The sequence below is a fragment of the Drosophila albomicans genome, chromosome X (genome assembly GCF_009650485.2).
Source record: "Drosophila albomicans strain 15112-1751.03 chromosome X, ASM965048v2, whole genome shotgun sequence".
In the NCBI taxonomy this organism is placed as follows: Eukaryota; Metazoa; Arthropoda; class Insecta; order Diptera; family Drosophilidae; genus Drosophila; species Drosophila albomicans.
In genome coordinates this window covers 2035770-2060072 of record NC_047627.2, presented here as the reverse complement: position 1 = coordinate 2060072, position 24303 = coordinate 2035770, and the positions used below count along the sequence as shown (strand labels likewise).

Here is a 24303-nt window from a genome sequence, read left to right as displayed (position 1 = left end):
GCACACTCGACTATAGCTTTCTTAGTTGTGTTTTTTTTAGCACGTACTTGCAAACCGCGTGGGCGTATGTGTGTGCTAATTTAGGCGTCTTTTGTCGTCTCTTGCCTGCATGCCAGGCGTGGGAGCCAACACACACAAAAAAAAAAAATGGCCGCCTGTCATTTGTTGCTGCTGTCGTGCAATGGCAGCTCCCAAAAAGAGAGAAAAAAGCGATGCTTAAAAAAGATGATAATAATAAACAACAATGGGACTTTGCCAGTGAGTGGGCCATGCGGTTGCACGCGGCAGCTGCAGCTGCAACAGTTACTGCAACAGAATTGTAAATAGCACAGCAGAGACACGAGCTGCAAAATCCCACCTTCATTCGCATCTTCCCCCGCGCTGGATGCATTGCCTCAAAGGTAGCTATGAGGGGTGTGGAGGGGAGGTCCCGTTCATGCATTCATTCACATTCATTCAGTCGCTTACTCATTGATAACCAAGTTGCTGTTGCTGTTGGCGCAGCTTAAGCTCTGGCTTAAGAATTCACACCAAAAGAAAAAAGAAGAAAAACCAACCAGCTATGATATGGCTGGCTAATGAGCTATTTATAAGCGCTGGCTCACGGTGCGTATGGATAATAGATGCGGATGTTTGATTTGCATAAAGTCTGACGACTTTTCAACATTGTTTAAATACACGACTTTTAAATTAAATAAACGTTGCGTTTGAGTTGTTATTAGAAAATAAACGATTAAATTTAACTCTTAAATAGTACCAAAATATTGTAGGGAAATTCAAATTGTTAAAGTTATTCTGTTGGATTGCAACAATTGAACAGAATGCTAAGGAAGTCGTAATGTTTGATGGGAAACAAAAGAAACTGAAAAGTTGCACACTCAAGTAGCTGTTAGATGCTATAAGTATCCAAGATACAAAATTAATTGCAAAAGGTGCTACAAGAAATATGACTTGAAAGCATTTCAAGCACTCTTGGTGGCTTAAGTAACTTTGAAATGAAGCTGTAGCTAAGATACAAAAGTAGCTGTGGAAAAGAAACTTCGATATAAAACATATGCAAAAGTATCTGAAATATTGCTGAAAATCGATGGCGTTAAAGAAAAGTAATTTGAATAGAAAAGCAATTGCATTGTGAGTAATAACGAGGATTTTATGCAAGATATTAATGGTACTTTTTATACTCGCTTTCCGTAGGGTAAAAGGGTATTATAACTTTATGCCTCCATTGAAGAAGTTATTTAGGAAATAAATTATATGACATAAAGAGGTAGTCAGATCTTTGTTGCTCCAAAGTAGTCTGTGGTATATTTTCAATATAGTAGAATATTGATACACACATTACAGACTTTGGAATATTTTAGTATTTTAAGTCGTTATTTGGTATATTTTCAATGTAATGAAATATCGATGAACCAATTATTGACTCTGTAATATTTTAGTATTTTAAGTAGTTATTTGGTATATTTTCAATCTAATGAAATATCGATACACCAATTATTGACTCTGGAATATTTTAGAATTTTAAGTAGTTATTTGGTATATTTTTAATGTAATGAAATATCGATACACCAATTATTGACTCTGTAATATTTTAGTATTTTAAGTAGTTATTTGGTATATTTTTAATGTAATGAAATATCGATACACCAATTATTGACTCTGGAATATTTTAGTATTTTAGGTAGTTATTTGGTATATTTTCAATCTAATGAAATATCGATACACACATTATAGACTTTGGAATATTTTAGTATTTTTACGGTATATTCATTCGATATATTTTTAATGTGTATCGATACTCTACGTTAAATTTAAACTTTGGTATATTTCAGTATTTTTTCGGTATATTCATTTGGTATATTTATAATATCTCAGTATTTTGCGTTCATTGAAAATGGGCAGCGAGTATCGCACAGTCGAGCACACTCGATTGTAGCTTTAACTTACTTGTTTTAACAAGGTTTTTGTGTGTTGAATCCTTTGAAAGAAAATTACGAATGTATCATTAGCGTCATTTTAAAGTCATTTTTGTCATATATCTTATTCGACCATTAAGTTGCATAATCATAGTTGTTGTTGCTCTTTTCGATTTTATGTGAGGTGGCAGAGGGAGAGAGAGAGAAACAGAGAGAAAAAGAGAAAACAATGGCAACTGCTTTATTGCTCGCTAATCATCGTCTGTATCGGAAGCTTCTATCTTGGCTCCAAATGATTTATGGGCCCCGCATGGATTGGCATTGATACAATGCCGAAGATGAAGAAGAAGCAGCAGCATAGCAGTAGCCCAAGGCGCATTGATTGAGTGTGTGAGTGTGTGTACGTGTGGGTGTGTAAGCGGGTGTAAATGTGTGTCTCTGTTTGTATTTGTTATCTGGGATCTGGGTTGCTAGCTCGGAAAATGCTTGCAGATTTTGCAACTGCCACTCGGCTATTTGTCTTGAATTACTTTTGAACTTGCACTTTACACTTTACTCTTCACACACACACATACAAATAGAGAAAGAGAGAGAAGAAGACTTACACTTACATACATACATATAGTATATACGATGTTGCACTTATTTATTTGGTTTTCAATTTTGGTTTTCGGCTTTTGCCTTTGTGTATTGCAGGCAAAATGTTATTGGACAACGCCACGCTGGCTCCATTCTCAACCTCTAGCTCAAGCTCAAGCTCATCCCCGTCCTCGCCCTCAACCTTCTCCTCCAGTGCAGTCGACAGGCCCCGCAGCAGACAAATTGCGCGTAAAATAAAACTTCAATTGCAGCAATAACAACAACAACAATAAGTGAATACAGCACAACACAGACCTAAACAAAAAGAATAACAAAAAAAAAACGAAGAAGAAATTGAAAAGCGTTTTAAAAACAATAAAAGTGGCAAATTCACAGCCAGGCAATCCGCCCCCTAAGCATCCTTTGCTACGCAGCAAAAAAATTCGCAAATATTGCGAATACGTGTCGCTGTGTGTTGAGTGTTTGTGTTTGTGTATGTGTATGTGTATGTGTAATGCATTTGAACGGTAGCAACAACAAAAACAACTACAATATCTAGAAGAAGGACGCGTGTTAATGTTGTACGTGGCAGAGTCAAAGCGATACGAGTTGTATTCGTTGCATTAAGCAACAACAACAACGCCAAGAACAACATCGAGCAACAACAGGAAAAGTCAAATTTTCCCCGTCGTTTTACCTATCCGCTGTCGCTGTCGCTGTTGTTGCTGCTGCTGCTGCACTTGATGGCGCTTTAAGGGTCAATTGCACCCCAGCGACCGAAACGTGAGTGCGATCGAGCAGCAACAAAGGGAATAAAGCGTATCGTTACACTACTCGTAAGGTAAGCGTTCCCATTACAGATTACAGTTTGCCCTCTTCCAAGCACAAAGCGATGCGGAGACACGAGGATTGACAGACAGACAGACACCAGACAGACAGACAGACAGACAAACAACAATTATTCATAAAGCACACACATGCTGTAAATTGCAATCAACTAACCAAGCTTTGAAGTGAATTCAAAGTAAAAATTTTATTTCAACTTATTTACTTATTTTTTATAATAAATATATACCAGTTCACTTCAACGCGAATGCAAAATAAATGATTCAAATAATTTTAAATCGTAAAATTATTTATTACGATTGAAGATTCTTTGAATTATTTATTTTGCTTATATTATTATTAATTGCGGTTTAAATTACTTAAAATTACATTCGCTTTGACGCGAATTTTAAGTAAACATTAATTTTAAATCATTTATTTCGTTAATAATATTTTTTTAATGACGATGTAAGATTTTTTGGAATTTATTTTATTTTATTTTATATATACTTACAAACTAAGATTTAATTTTTAATTTAGTTATTGTCCAGGAATTCACTAAGCAATTTCTAACGATCTTAGTTTTTTTGTTAGAATATTTTGATTAACATGCAATAAAATAAATATACATTATTTAATGACATACATAAATGTAAAAATAGATATTAAATTATATTATATATTATTATTATTATATATTTTATTTATTTGTATTATATTATTTTTATTAATATATTTACAATTTTTAAACTTGAAAAAAGATTAATTAAGCTTAGTGATAAAAATAAGAAAATGTTCAACGAATTTGTGATTTGTCTTAGCATTTTTATGAATTTTATTTAAAATCGGCTGCTTGAAAATTAATCGTAGTAATAGCCAAAATATACATTGACAATTAAATGACATAATTTTATAACTTGATTTTAAAATTAAATATTCATATCGTAATTTTGTTTATTATATTTTTATTAGTATTTACTGGATTTTAAATGTCCGTCTGTCTGTCCGTCTGCCCGTATGAATACATACATAGATCTCAGAAACTAGAAGAGCTAGCGAAATAATTTTCTTCATGTTTTATGTTTCCACGCAGATATTATTTTCCAAATTTTTGTCAGGCAAACTTCCGACATACAAATTAACAAAAATCGAATAGAAAGCGCAATTTTGAAGCTAACGTCGCAATTTTTAGGACATAAAATAACAACTACAGCATTTATGATTCCTGAAAATTAGGTTGGAAGTTTAGTTAAGAAATACTTTGTAGCTGGTAGTTTTCTTAATTGCTTAATTTACATTTATGTGGATGTGTTTTCCAAATAAGATATTGTTAAAGAATTGTCGGTGCAATTTTACGTTCTACTTTTTGTTGTTAAAATAAATATTTAAAAACATAAAATATATAAATATATTTTGGAATGTGTATTTAACACGTACAAGTCATAAATGTAGATTTTCCATTTTGTACTTTTAGATGTTAAGTATTTTTGTAATTAGTCTCAGTTACAGCAAGTTGTGCGAAAGCTGTTTAAAGCTCAGGCAACGGCACTTTAGTTTAACTTAATTGAAAAATGCAAAATAGTCGGGTTAAAAGATTATTTCAACGGTAAAAATGGGAAAACATTTGTGTGTTGTGCGCAGTTCATAAACTGACCAAATCAGTTGCATTTGGCAATGTAATCTGTTCTTCAGAAAGTCTCATTTACGACGAACAGCATCGCACTCATCGGCATGGGAATTAAGCAGGAATTTGATTTTTAATTATCATTGTCTGTCTTCTCTGTGTGTTGTTGCAGTTGCAGTTGCACTTGGATGTGGTGTGGATGTGGATGTGGGAGGCTGGCACAAGTCGACAAGTGAAATTGGAAACGGTATTTGGAATCAAGAAGCTTAAGTGTTCCTCCTGAAAAAGAGAGACAGAGAGAGAGAGAGAGAGCTCCTCAGCTGTGGAAACGGTTGAGGAGAAAAATGACGACGTCATTGCCACTGCCACTGCCTCTGCTGGCGATAGCAGCGACGTCAGCAGCGGCGTCAGCAGCGGCAGCATCAACGTCGTTGCCAGAGGAGGCAAAAACGTTTTCGGATGCGGATGTGGCGGAAGTGCGGCGCGTTGTGCAACGCATTTTGGTGCCGTGCGTTTTTGTTATTGGACTATTGGGAAATGCAGTGAGCATTTGTGTTTTGACGCGGTAAGTGCACTTGTATGCGTTGCTCTCGTTATTCCTGCTGCTATCGTTGTTGTTGTTGCTGTTGCTGTTTGACTGTTATTGTTGCTGGATTACGGCCGAGCGGGCAACTTGATTCAAATGGCACAAGTGCTTCTCTGTGTCTGTGTCTGTGTCCGTGTCCGTGTCCAATGTGGAGCATTACTATTTTATGCATTTTATGTTTATGTTGCGTGTTGCATGGCCAAAAACAGAAACTGAAACTCAAACTGAAAACAGGTACGCAGCAGCAGCAGCACATTACACGAGGCATTTAATTGTTGCCATCTAGCCAGCACTCTAAAATCATTTCATCGCCACAGCAACAACAATAATAGCAGCGACAGTAACAACAATAGTAACAACATCCACAATTTTATGTGCCAAATGCAAATGGCTCACAGATAAGATACAATTGGCAGAAACTGCTGCGGTGTTTTTAATAATAAATTGTTCAAACTATGCGACAAACGGAGACGCTGCAAGCGATATTTAATTAGAGATATATTAATACTAATGTATTATCAATTATTATCAATTATTAATCAAGAAAAAACAAAGCTTACTCTTTGATTACAAATATTTTCCTTAAGATTTATTTGAACTAACACAGACATACACAATCATACATTTGATACATTTTTGTGATTTTTTATAGGCGAGAAGGAATGAGGTTAAATGAACGAAATTTGGATATGTTGTTAAACATATATTTAAAAGTACAACAACAATTTATTTTTATAAAATACGAAAACTGAGACGAGTTTTGTCTGAGCGGCACCCAACACAAGCATTGTAAATTTGAACCTACTAGACAGAAAAAAACTCTTAATCTAAATCGTTATATCAAGAGAATGTCGTAAGGATTTTTGAAAATATTGAATTTTGTCATTTTTGGTGCACTTTTGAAGAAAACAGTCAAAACTTTAACAAATTTGGTCAGTTTTTCGACAGCTAAAAATCGACCAATCAATTATTTAAAAACCAGTCCGATTCTCTGCGTATTCGCGGATTAAGGATATGGTTTTGTTATGTTTGAATTTAAAAACTGTAATTCGAGTAAAACTAGTTCAAAGTTTTGAAACGCGATTAAAATACATGTGGCGGTCCCCTCACTAAATTCGAATTGAGGGTCACAAAAAGTTTTTGATTAATATATTCTATGAAATTTAAACTACCTTGTAGCAAAAAAAAATAGTTTTTTCTTTAAATTCTGCAGTGGTTTTACTTCTTAAATTACTTTATACAATTATAGAAACTATAATATACATTTTCGGTAATGCGTTAAAGATAAATTATTGATCACGAAAAAAACAAAGTTAAGTTTTTTGACTAAATATTTATTTTCCTTGATTTTATACTGGTTAACAACTAAACACAAAATAATATATTCCACATCAATTATAGATTATTATTTCGTTAAAAGTTAGGAATACGGAAATAATTCAACTTTGCTTTAACTCGTTTTTTGGTAGATATTTAAGGAAGGAAATATAATATTTTGGTTTTGATTACAAGTATTTTTCTTTTTATTTTAAATAAGTTAAGTAAGGAATATTTAATAATATTTATACAAATTATTAAATCCCTTTCGTCTAGTTTAGTTATACAATGACTTTTCATTAAAAAAAAAAATGATTATAAAGTTATTATTATATTATATAAAATTATTTTTTTAGTTTATATTTACTTAACACTAACAAGAAATGAAACAAGTAAGAAAGCTACAGTCGAGTGTACTCGACTGTGAGATACCCGCTACCCATTTTGAATAAAAGCAATATATTTTGCGGTATTATTCTCAAAATATACCAAATAAACTACAAAAATACTAAAAATATACCAAATGGTATATGTGATATAGTACCGCATTCAGAATATACCACAGACGGCTCAATATACCAGATTGTTAGCCAAAGCAACTAAGACCCCTAGTAAGTAGGCGTTTTTCCCATACAAAAGTATTTCTTTAATAGCTTCGACAATTTTTATCTGATTGCAACCAAATTTTCAAGAATCATACCTACTATAGTTATTATTACATATACCAAAATTCGCAACTCTAGCTTTAAAATTACGCTTGTTATTCGATTTTTTTGATTTGCGGGGGCGGAAGTGGGCGTGGCAAAAATTTGAAACAAACTTGATCTGCGTGCAAACATAACAAATGCTGTCGAAAAAAAATTATAGCTCTATCTCTCGTAGTCTCTGAGATCTAGGTGTTCATACGGACGGACGGACAGACACACAGACGGACAGACGGACAGACAGACAGACGGACATGGCTAGATCGTCTCGGCTGTTGACGCTGATCAAGAATATATATACTTTATAGGGTCGGAGATGCCTCCTTCTACCTGTTACATACATTTCCTGTCGGCACAAAGTTATAATACCCTTCTACCCTATGGGTAGCGGGTATAAAAATTTATTTTATCATTGTTAAAAGAGAAGATTTACTTAAGAAAATGGAAGAGTAAAAAAGATAACTAAAATTCAGAATCATATGATAATGATGTGATATGGTGATGCTTAGTTTTATCACTATGATTTTATCATTTTGAGTTTTTTTTTTTTATTTTTCATACTTCACTTTTATTTATTAAACCTTTTTTTTCTATACTGATTAAATTTGAATTCATTTCATTTTATTAGCGATAGATAGAAAATGAACTGGAGAAGAGTGTAAAACAAAGAAATCTAAAATTAAAAAATCTCTAATAATGATATAATATGGCGATGTTCAGTTATATCACAATGCTTGTATTATTTTGAGGTTTTGTTTTCGTTTTCTAATAATAATATCATTATCTAATAATGATATAATATGGTGATGTTCAGTTATATCACAATGCTTGTATTATTTTGAGGTTTTGTATTCTAATAATAATATCATTATCTAATAATGATATAATATGGTGATGTTCAGTTATATCACAATGCTTGTATTATTTTGAGGTTTTGTTTTCGTTTTGCTTTCTACAATGACCAAGTCATTTTATTGTCGATAGATAGAAGATTCAGCTGAAGAGGAGTGTTCTCTCTGAAGCAAACATATTTATGTAGTCAAGTGGCCAGTGTTGGTCAATTTTTGGTTGAGGTCATTTAAGCATCGTGCTGGCCCATTGCACAACGCGCAAACACACACACTCACATACACTCACACACACTCACATACACTAACACACACACACACTCACACACACACACACACACATTACGTAAAAGCCAAAAACTAAATATGAACAGTTAGGTTTTATTGTGCATTTGTCGGTTTTATGACTCTCTGTCGACATTTGCGACTTTTTCGGCATTCTCGCCGACTTCGCGCTTCCACCGCTAGGTGGCGGGTCAACGGCACCCTCCCCACATATTCCCCGCACACTCCAGGGCCATTTGGTTATTCAATTATTGTTGCATTTGGCACAGTCCCATTGTGTCCTCAACGCCAGCTGACCAGATTTCCCCAAAAACACACACACACTTACCCACTAAATACACAAATTGTTTGCTTTTATTCTTATTTTATTTTATTGCCCTTCTCGTTGTTGTTTTCTTTCTGTATATTTTGTTTTTATTTTTATTTTTATTTTTATTTTTTTTTGGCTGTGTGGCCATTTAGGAAGCGCATGAGGTGCACCACAAACATTTATCTAACGGCTCTGGCAATTACGGACATTGCGTACCTGACCTTTGTATTAATATTATCATTTCAACACTACGATTATTTCAAATACCAATGCGAGCTCTACTGGAAGCTTTATGGGCTTATGATGTGGCTCTGTGATGCATGTGGTAAGTAAATGCCATGCAAGATTATGGCTAACATCTCGAGTAAATGGCTAACTTAAGCTTGGAAAGATGAGAGAAATGGGAACTTGAGCTAAATGGAAATTTCTTTTATATACATATTTATTATTTTCCTGTTTAAACTTGTATATTTTGAATGTAGTACTATATCGATATACAAAATATAGCCTTCAGTATATTTAGAATTTCGTCAGTACATTTAGTTGGTATATTTTGTTAATAATATTGCCATGCTTTATATCATGTGGTATATTTTGGATATAGTACTATATCGATATACCAAATATAGTCTTCAGTATATTTAAGAATATCGTCAGTACATTTACTTGGTACTTGGTATATTTTGATAATAATATGGTCATGTTTTATATCATGTGGTATATTTTGAATGTAGAATTTTTTCAGTACATTGAATTGTTTTATATTGAGAATAATATCACAATATTTTATAATATATGATATATTTTGAATGTAGTACTATATCTATATACCAAATATAGCCTTCAGTATATTTAGAATTTCGTCAGTACATTTAGTTGGTATATTTTGATAATAATATTGCCATGCTTTATATCATGTGGTATATTTTGGATATAGTACTATAACGATATACCAAATATAGTCTTCAGTATATTTTAGAATATCGTCAGTACATTTATTTGGTACTTGGTATATTTTGATAATAATATGGTCATGTTTTATATCATGTGGTATATTTTGAATGTATGTTAGTACTATGTTTTTAGAATTTTTCAGTACATTGAATTGTTTTATATTGAGAATAATATCACAATATTTTATAATATATGATATATTTTGAATGTAGTACTATATCGATATATCAAATATAACATTCTGCATATTTTTAGTATATTTGTAGTATATGAATTGGGTATATTTAAAAATATACCGCATTGCTTTGGTTTTATTCAATATGGGTAGCATGTATCTCACAGTCCATCACATTCGACAGTAGATTTCTTACTTGTTTGTATTCATTAGATTGCCTATGTTTTAGTAAACAGCTAACATCTTTAGTTCAATCAATATACATCCATAAATAAACAAAAATAAATTAAAGAATAAGACGCATAAGCTGAAGGACAGCTAACATTTAGTTAATTAAAGCTAAAAGGTCAAAATATGCTAAGACCTCGATATTAAGTTCTTTGCATTCCTCGGCGAATAGTTTGCAACATAATTAATGAATATTCACGTAATATACTTGAATAGCGTGCAGAGATTAAGCTGGCCAATGCATGTAGATGAATCCTCCAGAGACCTCAGCGTGGTCTTGTCTTTGTCTGCGGAAGGGGGAGGGATGGAGGTAGGGAATGAATGGGGATGGGAAGAGCATTATTAATAGTTGGCTAGCATGCGTTCATGTTCAACGAAGAGATACTGATATTTGCTTGTTTCACACACACTCACACACACACACACACACACACATATAGCGTACATCTCAATTTACATAGCCGTGTGCTTCACCATCGAGCGATTTATAGCGATACGCTATCCGCTCAAAAGACAAACATTCTGCACCGAGTCGCTGGCCAAGAAGGTAATAGCAGGTGAGTGTGGTCATCGATACGATGCGATGCGATTCGATGCTGTGTGCCATGTGCCATGTGTTTGGGGCCTGGGATAAGCAAGCAAAACTGAGGTCCCTTTGTATTGTTTTGACAGCCGTTGCTCTCTTCTGCCTGCTGACCACGCTCTTAACGGCATTCGAGCACACATACAAAATCAATTGGCAATTGATGGATGACGCCAACCGGCCCTGCAATCAGACCCTGGCAAATGTGTCGCCCACGCCCAATCCAATCCAGACGACGTCCGGCACGCCGCCTCCGACCACAGCATTGCTGCAGCCGAATGAGCAGCAGCAACCAACAGCAACTACAGCAACCAATCGCAGCGGCAGCGCCAACACACACCGCTATTTCGAGCACTTTGATTTGGGCAGCGATCCTGGCAGCGGCAGCGGCAGCAACAATGGTAAGTGATAAAGAAAATTTGTTACATCAAAGTACTTGATTTACTGCACAGAAAAAGAAGTTCTAAGATCAAGAAAAAAATCTTGAATTAAGATTATGTGCTGTCAAAACTCAACCAAGTTGATAAATTCTTAAATAAAGTTCAGATTTAAGATTATATTCTTGTTTCAAGAATGGAACACAGAAAAAAATATTAGAAACAAGAATTAAAATTATGTGATGTCAGAATTGAACGCAGAAGTTAAATTCTTGAATAACAATCCAATTTCTACAAATATTAGATTCTAGAGATATTAGATTTGAAATTCAAAATTATATTCTTGTTTTAACAATGGAACACAAAAAAAAGTGCTTAAATCAAGAATAAGCTTTGAATTAAGTTTATGCAAAGTAAAAATTGAACCAAATTGGTAAATTCATAAATATAGTTCAAAGTTCTACGTAAATTCTAGATTCCTCATTCCTAAAATTCAAGAATACATTGCAATAAAGTGCTAAAATCAAGAAAGAACGTTTGAATCAAGATTATGTGAAGTCAACAGTGAACCTAGAAGTTAGATTCTTAAATCATGATCCAAGTTTTACGAAAGTTCTTAATGCCTCATTCTTGACATTCAAGATTATATTCTTATTTCAACAATGAAACACAACAAAAGTGCTAAAATCAAGAAAAAATCTTAACTCAAGATTATCTGATGTCAAATTTGAACCAATGCGCCAAATTCGTAATTCAGGATCAGAGTGCTACAAAAATTAGATTCTAGAGAGGAACACAAAAAAGTGCTAAAACCAAGAAGGTAAAGTCTTAAATCAACATTCAAGATTACATTCTTGTTTAAATAATGAAACACAAAAAATTGCTAAAAAAATATTAAAATCTTGAATGAAGATTATGTGATTTCAAAGTTGAACCAAAAAGGTGAATTTTTAATTCAGGATCAAAGTTCTACAAATAAGTTTCTACATTCCTCATTCTCGAAATTCTTGCTAAAAAGATTAAAAAAATGTCAAATTAAAGAAACCAAAATCTCAAGATCAAATCTTCTCAAATATAGATTTTTTAAACTCACAACTAATCATTTTTCAATCTGAAATTTCTATTTCAAAAGTAGTTGACTTAAGATTTGTAATCCTCTTTTTAATATAGATATTTTTTCTCTGTGTATGGAAATTAAATGCTGGTTTTTAAATACTTTAGTATGCAACTTCATTGCTGTTTTTTTTTCGGTCTCGGGCAGAGCACATTCCAAGTAGGCAGCAACGGTTAAGCAGAACAACATCTGACGGCGAAGAGGTGAATGCGCCAGCCACTGAGCCGACTACAGCGACCACGGACAGTTTGTTGCAGTTGTCACGTGCCAGACGCAGATTCAGACGCAGCAAGGACAACGACATCGACATCGCCATCGACATCCACAGCGACAGCGACAGCGATGTCAATTTCAACTACAACTACAACAACATCAACAGCAACAGCAACAGCATCGACAGCGCATTCGAATTTAACATTACGCATATGTGTGAAAACGTAAGTGAAAAATTAATCGTGGTAATAATAATTAGTGGAGAGAAAATTTCAAGTGAAATATGAGTTAACGCACAAGAAATAATTGGTGTAAGTACACAACAGAAGATATCTGAGAGATTACAAGAAAATACAGATGCAATCCTACAAATTGCACCAACTTTTATTGTTAATTTTTTTTATGCTCATCATATATGGAACTAACGATTATTGTGATAAATATTCGCAACAATTTTTTGTATATAAATATAATTTCATCATGATGTAATAGTAACAGTGTTTATTATTCCTGGATGCGTTCTGATAATAAGTGTATTAGTTATATGAAAGAGAAAAGTCGGGTTTTTGTTGGCAAACTGGTATATACTTTATATGGTATACTTTGAACGTAATAAAACAAGTAAGAAAGGTACAGCCTGTTACCTGTTACCTATTTTTAATAAATATTGCGGTATTTTCTTCAAAATATACCAAAATACTAAAAAATACTAAAAATATACCAAAAGGTATATTTGTCATATCGATATAGTATCACATTCAAAATATACCATAGACGACACAATATACCAAATTGTCGGCCAAAGCACCTAAGTAAGTAGGCGTTTTTGACAATACAAAAGTATTTCTTTAATAACTTTCACAATTTTTATCTGATCACAATCAAATCAATCAGAAATCATAAATACTATAGTTATTATTGTATACACCAAAATTCGCAGCTGTAGCTTGAAAATTATTCCAATTTATTGATTTGCGGGGGCGGAAGTGGGCGTGGCAAAAATTTGAAACAAACTTGATCTGCGTGCAAACATAACAAATGCTATCGAAAAAAGATTATAGCTCTATCTCTTATAGTCTCTGAGATCTAGGTGTTCATACGGACAGACGGACATGGCTAGATCGTCTCGGCTGTTGATGCTGATCAAGAATATATATACTTTATAGGGTCGCCTCCTTGCCTCCTGTTACATACATTTCCTGCCGGCACAAAGTTATAATACCCTTCTACCCTATGGGTTGTGGGTATACAAAATATAAATACTTTTATATGAAAAAGAAAACGGTTGTTGCAATCGCATCTTGGTTGTTTTGCTTGACAATCTGGTATATTAAGAACATGGTATATTGTATTTTTTTAACGTAATAGCATATCGATATATGAAACCGCGTTTAGTATATTTTAAAATTTTAGTTTATTAATTTGGTATATTTATAGAATAATACCACACTGTTTTGGTTTTAGTGAAAATGGGTAGCGGGAATTTCAGGATCGAGCACACTCGGTTAAAGAGTTCTTTTTATGTCATATAACTAATGCTTCTTAGAAGAGAAACGTTCGTCTCTTTATATAAACTAGTTATCCCCTAATTCAATAAAAGTTAACTTGACAATTTACAAAAGTGGTATAGTGCTATTTCGCAGCTGCATAGATTTTGATTTTATTTTATTTATTAAAGAGTTCCATCAAATATGAAGGAAACGAAGATGAAAAGAAAATGTATATATAATATAATAATCTTTATTATATATAGATATATATAAGTTTTTAATATTTAACTATACAAATGGAATGTATGTATTATATAATGTCATATTTATTTATATTTAGTATTTGTAAACGAAAAACTGTATTTATATTATATAATTTGACTGTTTATCGTCCTTTAGAGAACTGTATACAATAACATATACTCGGATCTGGGCAACAATGAGCTGTACATTACCATCTGGAGTCTCTACTCGATGGTTGTGTTTGTGCTGCTGCCACTTTTGTTGCTTGCCACCTTCAACTGTTTCCTCATCCTGCTCGTGCATCGCTCGAAGAATGTGCGCGGAGATCTGACCAATGCCAGCAGCATACGTCGCACCAAGGTGAGAAGAGAGAGTCAAGGAGAATTCTTTTCGATGATAATTAATCGAAATTCTTGTTTTGTGTTTGTTCTTTTTTCTTTACGCATGTTAGCGGAAATCGAGTTCGGGCCTCAAGGGAAGCGTTTCGCAAGAGAATCGTGTGACAATCACACTGATTGCCGTTGTGCTGCTGTTCATCGTCTGCCAGCTGCCATGGGCAATTTATTTGATACTCACACAGTATGTGAAAATTGAGATGAACATCCAGAGGATTGCTGGGAATATTTTGAATTTTCTGGTTGCCATCAATGCGGCAGCGAATTTTTTCTTATATTGCGTGCTGTCGGACAAGTATCGGAAGACGGTCCGTGAGCTGATCACCGGCTATCGTTATCGGCATCGGCATGCACGCAACAATATCAGTCTCTACGTGCCCCACACAACAACCACACTCAATGGCGATGGACACAGTTCGGCTGCTGCTGCTGCTGGTGGTGGTGGCAACTCAACCACATACAACCACAATGCGAGCAGTCGACGGTGTCGTGGCAAAGCTGCGGCCACAGGGCGTTTAATTGCGTGAGCGGGGATTTGTAATAGATTTGGTATCGACATCGATATCGATATCGATTGTATAGTCAGTGCTGCAGTGAAGTGGCTGTGTGTGGCTTTGTTATTTCATTACTCTCTACATATACATACATAAAAATCTCTCTCTCTTCTTCTGTTAGCTTTTAAGTCAATACTGTATAATAACTACTCGTATATACAATAGATATACAATATATCCATTTATTTTTGTGCCATAATGTGATGATTATAGTCTTTATGCTAGTTATCCTAATCGTAATTGTTGTTTGTCCTAAGTGTCATAAATGTAGTTTAAATCAAATACATATAAAGCATGTGCAAATCGATTGCTTCGATTGGTCTTTACACGCTTGGGACCGCGGCCTTTACCTGTATTATTTGCATTTCAGACATTTTAATCGGCGGTCTCATGCAACGAATGCTTTGGGAAATTCGTTTGAATTTCGGCAGTGGCTGTGGCAAAAGCGTTGCGAGTATCGAAACGAATCTATACAAAAAGCCTGCAGACACAACTTAAGCCCAACGGGGTAGCATAATAGGGCCAGTCACGGCACACATACACACACACCCACACACACACACACACATACACACGAACACACATTGCTGGGAACGTAATGGAGTAACAAACATTTGCGGTTTACTGCATTTGCTGTCATGTGTGCGAGTGCACACCACAAAAAAGAAAAAGAAAACAAAGTAAGCAAGCGACAGTCGAGTGTGTTCGACAGTGAGATACCCGCTACCACTAATACTGAAATCGTTAAATACCCAAAAATCTAAAATACTGAAATCGACAATAAATAAAATTTGGAAATAATACTAAAATTATTAAATACCAAAAGTCCAAAATATTATAAATTAATATACCGAAATATAATAATATAGGAAGATAATACTAAAATAGATAAATACCAACGTTCTAAAATATACTAAATAATACAACAACTGGCTAATAATAATTCCGTAAAATAATACAAAATTCGATAAATACGAAAAGCGTAAATTATACTAAATTAATATACCGAAACATACCAATATATGATATATAAATTATAAAATCGTAAAATATAACAAATTAATATACCGAAAAAATACAATGTCACGTGCGACAGTATCTAAAGTAATTTAGAGATATACCAAAACTTTTTTTTAATTTTGAGTAAAGATGAATCTTTTGGAACTTGAATAACACTTTAATTAGAGCTAAGAAAGATTTTGAACTTATTTTTCTGTTTTAAGATAGTTGCAAAAGATAGCGAATTCGTACGCAAACTTAGAAATGAACGATTTTTTATATTTTATCGTAAAACAGAAAAAGTTCCTAAACTCAATCTTAACTTTAAATGTACAGCTAGTCCAAAGCTATAAAAAAATCTTGACTCATTTTTAAAATTGTTTCAGTTTATGTTTTTTCTTCCTGTAAATAGTATTATGGCACGACAAGTTTGGTCAGAAAATCACGCAAATATCTTTGCTTTTTCGGTATATTAGTTTGGTATATTTTAAGAATAATAACGCGCTATTTTACTACATTTCGTATGTCCACATACTTATTACCTTTTAAATTTACTATAGAATAGAAAATATATCAGATTGCTAACCAAAGTCTCCAAGTCAGATTTGGCATATCAAATTATTTCTTAAATAACTTCTACAATGTTTATCTGATTATTATCACATTTGTAGGAATCATAAATCATACTCTGACTTACAAATTACGGTTGCGGAAGTGGACTTTGAAGAAATCTTAAACTATTTTATCTTCGTGCAACAATAATAAGTACAGTCGAAACATTATAATTGCAGTTCCTTAAGGTCTAGGAGCTCATACGGATGGACAGATGGCTATATCGTCTCGGCTGTTGACGCTGATCAAGAATATATAAGCTAAATGTGGTCGGAGATGCCTTCGTTTGCTTATTACATACATTTCCCGAAGGTACAAATGTAAAATACCCTTCTAGCTTATTGGTAGCGGGTATGAAAAAGAATTGCTAACATATACAGACATACAATATAGATTTGTACATACATATACATTCATATCATATACATAGTAACATAGCCAGTAACACACACATGCACACACACACACAGATAGAGTAACAGCCATAAGTACTTTATAAATACACTTGCAGTGATGAGCCGAAAAAGAAAGCAACTACAACAATTGCGCGTGTGTGTGCGTGTGTGCATTGAGAGTGTCAGTTGCCAATCTTCACAAGCTTTCCCCGCTCGCCCGCTCTCGCATCCAACACCTCTTTGCCTGGTGTTCATGAAAAATTACAAGTCAGCGTCACAATTGAAATATTTCCGCCTCAACGCACAGAAATGCGCAATCGAAAATAGTTATCTTGCCATTGGAATTTGCCCAGAAATATGCAATGGCAACAGCCGGCAAGTTGGTAACTGGTAACGGGTATCGGGTATCGGGTAACGGGTAACGGGTAACGGGTTACTGGCAAGGGGTAACTGGTTACTGGTAACAGTTAGCTTGCTCGTATGCAGACTGGCTGGTGGTAGTTGGATGAGCACAGTCGGATATGGCAACGACAGCCGAGAGAACTCGCCGCTTCCACTGAGGACAGAGGACACAGGACATTTGCCGGCGTCAACCATGTGTGGCACACACACATATGTGAAATATCTCCCTCCCTCTCTCTCTCACTCTCTGTGTATGTGTGTGTGTGTTTGTGTGCCGCAAGCCTCTTTACTCGACCAACCAGCGATTGCAAACGACCAACTGCAAAAGTGCCAAACTGCCGACTACCGACTGCCAACGACTGCTTTTGGCCTGGTCCGAAAAATTTCCATATTTGATTGTTTTTGGAGCGGCTGTAGCGGGCAACAAAAGGAATTAAAGATCGAAACGCATCGCAGCAGCAGCGGCACCGACAGCGACGTCTGTTTATTGAAAATGGCACATAAAAATCGAGCTGCCCAACCGATTGCTGAATGCAATGTGGCATACTTTTGGGCGCACCATAAAAACCCAACAGCTGGGCATGCTCAACTTGCTTAGACCCTGTACGAGTTTGTGCCGAGAATTAATACCACTAAATATATACTAAATAATAAAAAACCTGAAATTACAGTATGGCAACCTAAAATAAGTTGACAAGTGAGATTTAGAAATTGAATAAAGTCAGTTGAATTATTAAATATATATTTGCACTTTGTGAACTTGAATTTGATTTGAATATGATAATTTATTGTTTTCTTGTAATAATTGTCATAATAAGTTTGAGTTGAATATGAAAATATAATGTATTTATGTAATAATTTATAATTAATACTACAACAAATGCCAAATAAAAATAATCTTAAGTTACAATAAAGCAACTTAAAAGAAGTTGACAATTGAGATTCCGAAATTCAATAAAGTTAGTTTGATTAGTTAATATATATTCTCATATTGTGAGATTGGGGTTTGGATTGAATATGATAATATAATCTGTTGTAATAATCTAGAATTAGTACTATAAAAAATGCTAAATAATAAAAAGCCTGAAATCACAAAAAGGCAATTTAAAAGAAGTTGAAAAGTGAGATTCAGAAATTTAATAAAGTTAGTTTGATTGAGGTTTGGCTTGAATATGATAATATAAAGTTTTGTTGCAATAATTGTTATAATAAGTTTGGCTTGAATATGAAAGTATTAGAATGGATTGTTGCAAAAGGTAACAAGTAAGAAAGCTACAGTCGAGTGTTCATACAAAAGTATTTCTTTAATAACTTCGACAATTTTTATCTGATCACAACCAAAGTTTCAGGAATCATAACTACTATAGTTATTTTTGTATATACCAAACTCTAGCTTGAAAATTACGCTTGTTATTCTATTTTTTTGAATTGCGGGGGCTGAAGTGGGCGTGGCAAGAATTTGAAACAAACTTGATCTGCGTGCAAACATAACAAATGCTGTCGAAAAAAAAGTATAGCTCTATCTCTTATAGCCTCTGAGATCCAGTGTTTCATATGGACGGACGGACAGACGGACATGGCTAGATTATCTAGGCTGTTGACGCTGATCGGAGATGCCTTACATACATTTCCTGCCGCACAAAGTTATAATACGCTTCTACCCTATGGGTAGCGGGTATAAATATACATATATGATAAAGCCATACTAAATATTTATTCTGTGAGAGCACAGATTAGTCAAGTTATTAGAGTTAATTGGAGTTAAAGGTTTTTTTAATATTAGAGTTAATAAGTAATATTAAACATATTAAGAACAATTAATTTTTTATTCAATTTATTTTCTTTGGAAGTTTTCAACAGTTTCATAATTTGATTATTGAACTAGTCTGCATTAAGAAAGTTAAAGAGTTCGCTTTCATAAAAATCATATAAACTGTTAATTTGTTTATTTCTTCATAGAAATTTGTTGTTTATTTATTTTATATTATAGCTAAAACTGAAAACTAAAAACTCATCTTTTTGTATTTAATGTATCTATTTTCTTTAGAAGTTCTTCGAAGTTTGTCACTAAAATGTTAGAAACTGTTAAATATTATTAAAATTAATTTAGTTTAGAAATTCGCGGTGGTTCGCATTGATTGCCATTCTAAAATATCTATAGATTGACCAATTTTTTGTGGCATACACTCATTCACTTTCAGACAATGCAAAAATATGCAGTGCCATAATGTACACACAACAAATGCAAAACAATAGCTGCAAGTACCGAAAAAATGAGAAAATACCAAAAAAAGGGAAAAGGGAATTTTAAGTACGCTTGAAAAAGCGAAATGCGGATAATGCTGTACTGTAATAATACCAACAACAGAGACAAAAGACGATGACAACAACAACAACAACGACTACAACAACTGGGAAAAGTATCAACAACGAAATGTTCATGTAGCTGTCAAAAAGTTGTTGCAACAATAACTTTTTCATATGCAAAGCCGTCGCTGATATGTGTCTAATGGAAAGAGAGAGCGAGAGAGAGAGACAGAGAAAGAGAGAAAGCGAATTGCGAACCAGCAATGAGAGAAGAAAGAACGAAAATGAAAGAGACAGAAACGAGAGTCATTTATCGGTTTGTTAAAGGCACAAATCCTACAGAAAGTGATATTATAATTAATGCAATAACAACGAAGAAACCATTTAATTAACATTTGTTTCATTTAATGAAAAGTATTGCTTTAATTTGTCCAGTTGTGTGTTACAAACTAATTACAGCATTTTGGCAACATTTAAATGAATGCAAAGTTTACGGCATTTATTTAAAAATGCAATGGATTATTTCATTGCTGTCTAAGCCCTAATTAAAATTGCTTTCGACCACCACATTTGAAGCCGCTGTGACAACGTTATTAGCGATAATGTTGTGCTCCATCCGAAATACATAATTAAGTCACACTCACATTCACATTCACATTCACCATTCACATCACAACTACTCGTATTTACTTTGTCGTATTTGTCGCCAGATCATCGATTTATCGCATATAAATATTTAATTATTTTATGAGGTTTTATGTGCTCTATGTTCTCTCTTTCACAATTTTATGGCAAATAAATTGTGAAATCTATTTTATTCACTGATTCGCATTGAAAAGTTGCAATAGTTTATTGGAGTTTTATGCATATAAAAATGTGACTAACATTGCCACTGCCACTGCGTGTATTCTCTGGCCCAATTTATTTATTTATTTAAAGCGATTTGGCGATTTATTTTTATGCAGCAGGTTGAAATGTTTTGACCAGCAAAGTCATAAAATGTGCATGGCAAATTTTACAATTGAGCCTCGTAAAATTTTACGTAAATTGCCAAAGCGTCAAATACGTTTTGCAAAAGTCAAAGCAAAGAGCAATAACAACATCAACCACCAACCACCAACAACAACAACAACAACAACAACAACTACAAAAAAAAGGGAGCAACGTGAAGACTTTGGGCTGTTAAGTGGCGAAGGGGAATGATTTGGGTTAGTAGTAGAGGAGGGGTGGGGAGGGGAGGGAAGGGAGGCTGGTAAAACATTTTGCGGTTGAAGGCAGTTAGCCAAATAAATGTACAACTAGATAAACAAGCCGTTGAAACGATTTCCAGTTGTAGTTGTGCACACTCCCACACTCCCACACACACGGACACACACGAACATACATACGTAGGCAGTCAGTCAGTGTTGGCAAATAATATGTGGCCCAGCCTGAAAGTAGGCAACAAAAATCGTATGTGGCCCAGCCTGAAAGTAGGCAACAAAAACGACGCTCACTGCTTAGACCCCTTTTATCATGCGTTGCTTTTGCGTGTTTGCTTTTCATTTTATAGTATTAGCCAGTTTGTGGTTACGTGTGTGTTAGTGTGTGTCTATGTGTGTGCTTCATCGGTGTGTTTTCGAACATTTTCTTTGCTTACACTTGTGCATTTCAATTGAATGAGACCATTTTGTTTCATTAGTTGTGCATTGCGGGCCCAGCCCATAAATAAGTTACAAATTTGTTTGTTTTACTTAAGCACACATACACACACACACACGCAAACTAGGTATTTGTGCATGTATTGTCCAGTTTTGACTGCCATAAAATATTTTTAATTAACAATATGTTTCTAAACATGCCCTCAAACCATTTTTAATCTCCCACACATAGACCCTCTCACACACACACACACACAAAGAGAGACACACGCATGTGCACTTATTGTGCGTATATTTTTAAGTGTGCTACTAGTTGTTTTCTTATGTTTGTGCCGAAAATTTGCTTAATTAAAAATAACAAGCAACAACAGCAACAACATCAACAGCAATCCAGCCCAAAAGCAGCATCAACATGAAGGAAGGAAGGAAGAAGAGCACAACCGCAGAGCTACAAGCAAAACTTTGTTTAATGGTTAGTTAAGCGTTTAATTTGCACAGAGCCTTCAGCTTCTTTTTGGCGGCGAATGGTCTATATGCATACCTATTGGCAGCGGAGCAGAGGCGAAGGCGGAAGTTGGGGAGTTGTAGGGGATGCGACCTTTCCCATCCCTCGACACTAGTCTCTGTGTCGACGACTTTTTAAAAGCTTCCATAAGTCTCATGTGAGGGGTGGGAGAATTACTGCTGTTGTTGTTGTTGTTGTAGTCGGTTTTCTGTTTTGTGAACTGATCCCTTTGCCTTTTTGACAGCGGCTCAAATTTTCTTTTAATGTATTCTTATTTATTTACTTTTGCTTTTTTGTACTTGTATTCGTATTCGTATTCGTTTTCATTTCCATTTTGGTTGTTGCTATTGTTGTAGCTGCTTTGAGCTGTGAGCTTTGCTATTGACTAATTGGCATGCTTCGTCGATTGATCCGTGTGCTTGCTCATGTACTTCTATGTTAACTAATGCAATTTCGAAAATATATCCTCAGTGATGAAACAAAACTTGAGCAGCATATGCTTCAATATTTTATTGCCTCTTACTGCGATCTAAATATTTGTGAAATTGACAATTACGATACAGATTACTTGACAAATTATCTAAAAGGACGATGTTTAAATTTGTTAACACATAATATGTACACATATGTATGTATGTGATATTTGCTATATATCAAAATATACAATATACTAAAAATACTAAATTATGACGATATTTGGTATACTTATATTAATACATTCAAAATATACCGGATTGCCAACTAAAGCAACTATCATATAATATATGATTAAAATATTCCAAAATTTGGTATATAAATATACTACCACACAAAATATACCAAATAGTTTGAAATAGTTGGTATATAAAAATACTATATATTCATAAATATATAAATATACTAATACATTCAAAATATACTAGATTACCATAAAATACTAAAAATATCCGTAATTAGTATATACTTGTATGTACATATATTACATTAAAAATATACAGAGTAGTAGCAGATTAACAAAGATTACTTAAAATACATTTCAAAAGGTTGTAACAATTTATAGTTTAATATTATTAATATAAGAAACCCACTTCGACTTGGAAGTATTCAAAAGACTTTGCAATGATTGACAGATCTGTTGATATCAAATGGAGTTTGTCAAAAGTCATGTTAACTGTCAAATTACGATTAGTTGTCGCTTGTTGATCAGAGTCGTAAATCGATTGTGTCTACTCAAAAAAAAAAAGAAAAAGAAAAGTTCTGAAAGCCTCAAAGTCAATGACGTTGATGACGATGACAATGACTATGCAGATGATAATGATAATGACAATGCTGATGACGATGATGATAGTAATGATGGTGGAGATTGTTTGTGTGTGTGTGCAAACAAAATTGGCATGGGGAAAAAGTTTGTGTTTTTCTGTTTGCTATGCGTTGGTTGCTGGAACTTGTGGCACTTATTGTTGTTGTTGTAGTTGTTGTTGCTGGTTGAATGCAAGCAAAAAGCCAAATTGAAATGGTGTTTGGGGCAAAAGCATAAGCGGCTTAAAGTTGCCCCGCACTAAAATAATTTCTGTGTTAATTTTGTTTAAAATGCTGAAGGCTGCTTCTGCTGGAAAAACTTTCGCCAGCAGCAATGACAGCCAACCGAATCAGAATCAGAATCAGAATCTAAATCCAAATCAGAGTCAGAGTCAGAGTTAGAGTAATGCCAATTAGAGGCGAATGTTTTACTGTCTAAGAGGGAGCGATGTACGATGATGAGTTTGGTGGCGACCGCAAAACATTTGCCGATTAGCCACGCTGATTATGCAATTCTCTTTAATCTTTTCGAGCCAGAAAATACACAGATTCCCGACTGTCACAAATACAGACAGCCAGACAGAGGCAGCAAGAGAGTGAGAGAGCGAGAAAGCAGAGAGAGAAATTATAAAATAAAAAGCAAATGATTGACAGCCTTCGGGCGATGAGTGAATATTCAACAGAAAATTATGCACTTTAAATAAGTTTTTGCGTTTAGTCATTATTCAATTAAAATTCACAAGGACAAAAAGTACGCAAACGAGGAGTGCGGCCCACAGGGCAACAGCAAAACGGGCTGGCTGGATGGCTGGCCACTGTCTGTCCCGCTGTCCCGCTGTTCTGCT

The 24303-nt window shown here is 34.3% G+C and overlaps 1 protein-coding gene across 2 annotated transcripts in view; it reads left to right on the top strand.

Annotated features, from left to right (window-relative positions):
• LOC117573379 (uncharacterized) overlaps positions 1 to 16000 on the top strand; it is a 43364-nt gene extending 27364 nt beyond the window's left edge. Inside the window, exons 3-10 of one of the 2 annotated variants that reach the window (XM_034256529.2) lie at positions 2613 to 3336; positions 5117 to 5509; positions 9147 to 9319; positions 10792 to 10908; positions 11024 to 11335; positions 12573 to 12862; positions 14528 to 14731; positions 14823 to 16000. In XM_034256529.2, coding sequence (XP_034112420.1) covers positions 5289 to 5509; positions 9147 to 9319; positions 10792 to 10908; positions 11024 to 11335; positions 12573 to 12862; positions 14528 to 14731; positions 14823 to 15293 — 1788 coding nt within the window. In that variant the 5' untranslated portion in view covers positions 2613 to 3336; positions 5117 to 5288 and the 3' untranslated portion in view covers positions 15294 to 16000. The remainder of the gene's footprint in view (positions 1 to 2612; positions 3337 to 5116; positions 5510 to 9146; positions 9320 to 10791; positions 10909 to 11023; positions 11336 to 12572; positions 12863 to 14527; positions 14732 to 14822) is intronic. The other variant, XM_052008483.1, reaches the window with a different exon arrangement.
• Positions 16001 to 24303: the final 8303 nt, after the last annotated feature.